This window comes from Ciconia boyciana, chromosome 2 (assembly GCF_034638445.1).
Source record: "Ciconia boyciana chromosome 2, ASM3463844v1, whole genome shotgun sequence".
Lineage (NCBI taxonomy): Eukaryota > Metazoa > Chordata > Aves > Ciconiiformes > Ciconiidae > Ciconia > Ciconia boyciana.
In genome coordinates, this window is record NC_132935.1 from 150,419,083 (window position 1) to 150,423,232 (window position 4,150).

At 39.7% G+C, this 4,150-nt stretch overlaps 1 protein-coding gene across 10 annotated transcripts in view; it reads right to left on the reverse strand.

The window, feature by feature from the left end:
* Window positions 1-3,874, reverse strand: part of LOC140648466 (protein adenylyltransferase SelO-like) — a 36,454-nt gene extending 32,580 nt beyond the window's left edge. For 8 of the 10 annotated variants that reach the window (XM_072854482.1, XM_072854484.1, XM_072854487.1 and 5 more), the window contains exons 1-6: window positions 3,637-3,874; window positions 2,315-2,433; window positions 1,940-2,068; window positions 1,122-1,186; window positions 962-1,018; window positions 764-862 (exon numbers count right to left, since the gene is read on the reverse strand). In XM_072854482.1, the coding sequence (XP_072710583.1) occupies window positions 764-862; window positions 962-1,018; window positions 1,122-1,186; window positions 1,940-2,068; window positions 2,315-2,433; window positions 3,637-3,874 (707 nt within the window). The remainder of the gene's footprint in view (window positions 1-763; window positions 863-961; window positions 1,019-1,121; window positions 1,187-1,939; window positions 2,069-2,314; window positions 2,434-3,636) is intronic. The other 2 variants (XM_072854488.1, XM_072854489.1) reach the window with 2 other exon arrangements.
* Window positions 3,875-4,150: the final 276 nt, after the last annotated feature.

Sequence of the window (4,150 nt, forward strand, 5' to 3'; positions counted from 1 at the left end):
AATATTAACGTCTATTCATCTGACTGACAATTTCTCCTACCAATCTTAAAAATTGCAACTAGATGACTGTGACAACACAGAAATAGCCACTCTCAATGTTTTCCTACTTGGCCTGATTCTAGAAAAATTCATTCAAATGCTTAACTTGAGTGTAATAAAAGACTCACTTATTAACCATGTAAAATGTATGAATAGACTCATTGATTATCCACATACACTAAAGGCAGTATTATTATTTACAAGGCAGGAATCTAGTCCTGCTGGTTTTGCAAGTCTTCTGGTGAGCAACGAGGGAGAGAACGATTTTATTTTTTTTTAAAGAGAAGAAACTCTTGATTGCAGTATCATAAAAGCTGGAGAGGGGAGTTAGTGTCAGATATAATCACTCCACCTAAGTTCCATTTCTTACTTTCTTTACAAAATGAACCAGATTTCAAATTAAGCTAATTCAGTTAAGACAATCTTACAAGTGAACAACAGCTGTTCACCGCAAGACACAGACAGTACACGGTATCATATTTAAACAAAGTAGTATTTTAAAGCATACCAAAGACAAAAGTGAATGGATTAACTGCTGGAGCTCATTATTACTGGAAAGTTTTATCCAAAAATCTATGAAACTGGATATATTTTGTTCTGATTGCATACCTATGAAAAGAAAGATCTATCCTCTTGGAAATTAACTGTCCTGCTTTATTGATGCTCAGTGAAACTCAGTCACAAAATTACCTGTAAATTAGGATGCTGTGAAAAAGAAAAATACCTAGCAGCTCTGCTTGTAGGAATTCCAAGATAGTGCATGGCCTCACTACACAAAAATTCTCGCACAGAAGAGCGAAGCACAGCTCTTCCATCACCATTCCTATGGAGAATGGAGAAATAAGGAATAGGTCATAAAATCAAAGCAAATTTCAAAAAGAAAACATCCAGTTTTGGTGTACGTAGATTAACTGCAACTTACCTGGAGTATGGGGTCTTTCCTGACCCTTTTAACTGTAGTTCCCACCTCTCACCATGCCTGCAAAAATACCATTAGCATTTCTAACAGTACACCTCGGGCTACGCATGAATCACCTAAATAGAATACAGAGTTGAATCAGTCACTTAAAAAAATGTCACACCTGTTTGTATATACTCCGATCAAGTGGGCTCTTCCATCACCCAGCTGACCTGCCCAGCTACCAAACTGACAAAAATGAAAGTCAAGTTATTTTCTTCTATCATTTATAGCAGTTATACTTGAAACAGTACAAATTACACGTAGGTTCTCTGTGATCTACACAATATAATGACACATTTGCTCAGGTAGTCATTAAGATATTCATCCCTAAAGCTGTATTTCCACACTCACACCAGTAATGAATCAGAAAACCACAGAAAAAGAATAACGCCAGTAATCCTCATTTTTTTTCTCTACCTTCCAGCTACGATGTACAGCTACAGCGCTGTCTCTTTTGTATAATGAGCCTTTAAACCAACACAGCTTGTGATTTTTTTTTAATTGGAAATTACAAATCAAATTCTACCAGTCTTTTCCATGAATAATCTTACCCATGTCAATGAAACTCAACTCTTAGTAATCATGGTATTGCAGTGAGGCTCTGTCTTTCTTCGCTCCTCTGAGCTGATAATACCTGTCATGAATCAGAGCTTGTCAGGCTGCAGGGGTGCTAAGCAGACTCCGCAGCTAACGGAAGTTAAAAAGATAATTTGCTTCTGGCATAAACAGAAGCAGAGAAAGTAGACATGGTACCATGAAAGAATATTACAGCTCTCTTCCATGTGCAGCCCCTTATGAAGAACAAATCTGCAATCAAAATGTTCATAAGTGTTCATATACTTACAGGCATATACTCATATACTTACAGGTATCATCAAGGTATAATTCACATTAAAAGACCTACATAATTCCACCTGGAAGAACGAGTGCCATAGTTACCTGATGACCCCCATACCTATGCGCCAATGGAACAGACCCAAGTATCACTTTCCCACCACTGATGAACTGAAGAAAATCAGATGTTCCTTTGACAGATATATCAAGATCCAAAATATTTTCAAGAACTTCCTGGAGAAAAAAATAGTACAGATGGTACTTGAATATGATCAAATTTTCAGTGGTAATGAATGTGTTTTCTCTACAGATTTCATTATGAAAAGACATCTTACAATATGTTTTAAATGTTCTATTTGTTTAAAGTATATATTGATAAGATGCTTTCACAATAAATAGCATATGAATATTAAAATATATTTTAGTACATGTATTAACAATCTTTATTAATTAGAGGGGAAGAAAAAAATAATAGCCAACCTTTGAAACAGCTACAAGACGAACTCTAGATTTAAAAGGTGTAGGATAGACAATTGAAAAAATGCAGTTTCTCACATTACGGACATAATTTTCCTGGATCACATCAATTGGAAAAGGATCTGTAAACATGAAACAGACAAGAAATGTTTTTAAAAAAACAATTAATCATATTATTCTTAATACCTTTCCTCTTAAATACAATCAAAATACTTCAGAAACAATTAAAACCCAACTCTTTACCACAATGTATATTAAGCCTGCATGAAAAGCAAGCCCAAATAAATTCAGGATTTTATTCCGTTTGGGATTTTTTTAAAAGAAAGATTGAATTCTGCAGTTAAAGAAACTGGTAGGGCATGCTAGTTTTAAGATCTAAAACATATTTAAGCATAGATTCAATTAACTGTGATTAGAACAGTCTCAGGGCAGTATTATATTGCACTCAACTATATGCAACCCTAAGCTATTTGCATGAGACAGAAAAATTCAGCTACCCCCACAGCTGAACGATGCAGTGCAACAGATTAAGTCGCTGTGCACCAGTGGTATACAGTCCATATGCAGTGATGATCACCAAGTAACCTAAGAAACCAGCTTGAAGTCTTCTCTGAGTAATGTAAGCAGCAAATGAAAGGGTCAGAAGATGCAGTTCTTGCTCTAGCATAACTTATGTACTCAATACAGTACATGGAAGAATGAAGATGAGCTTCATTCTTCCTTCAGACCTACTCTGCGCCCTGATCCATGGTAACAGAGGACAAATATTGTTTTAAAACACTGGACTAATACTGTGTATTCTAACATCTTTATGGATTTTTACTTGCAACAATCTTATGATTCCATGTTAATTATAAAATCCCAGTGCCTCATAGTCACTGTTTTGTAAAAAATGTCAGTTAGTTAGCATCTCTGGACACTTGCTGTTAGCCATGTTTCTCAATACCTCTAATGACAAATCCTGTTATAGCCAGCTGCCACAAGATTTATCACTGATAATTATTTCTTAATGCTCACAAGCAACTGCATCACTTGAAGAAATGATTTTTGTAATGTTATCATATAAATTATCTGTATTATTACAGGCAATTCTGTATGCCTGAGAGCTATACAGCTTTGTGTACTTCAAATCAGGTGTCAGGTTATCAATTTTGCATTAATGCGTAATTGGGACTTCTGCGTCTCTCCATTACGATGAATTGCCAATATTAAAAAAAAAAAAGCTCCTTATGGCCAATCTAGCTTTAATTTTAAAAGTAGTAAGTGTTCGACCATGTACATAAGGCCTTCACTTAGTTGCTGCTTTAGTAGCTGCTACAACCCACCAAGCAAAAGCACCAGGGCAGAGCAGGGTGTACCTAGGAGGCTTTCGGAGGAGAGGGGCCATGCGCAGAGGTCAGCCGCCCCCCGCTGCCGCTGGCAGTGACCCGGCTCAGGGTGCGAGGCGTTCGGGCCGAGAGGAGCCCGGCAGAGCCCGCGGGAGGCGCACAGCGGGGCCCGGCGCCCCGCCCCGGCCCCACAGGCCCACGCCAGCCAGGCGGCTAGCCAGGGGGGCCACCACATGTCCCCCAGACCTCGCCTTCACCAAATCACGTAAGAAACCGGCTTCAAGTCTCCCTCCCCTCAAAAAATCCCTCCTCTCGTATCTCTTCACAGAGATTTCAGGGGAGAGCTGGTGCCTCTTCCGAGCGGAAAGGACAGAGCGGCTGTCGCTGAAGCCGCCCTCCCTTGCACTGACTGGACCGGGGCCGGAGCCGGAGCCGGAGCCGGGGCCGGAGCCGGGGCCGGGCGGGCCGCCCCCGCCCGCCAGGAAGGCTGACAGAGCCGGGTCCCCGGTGA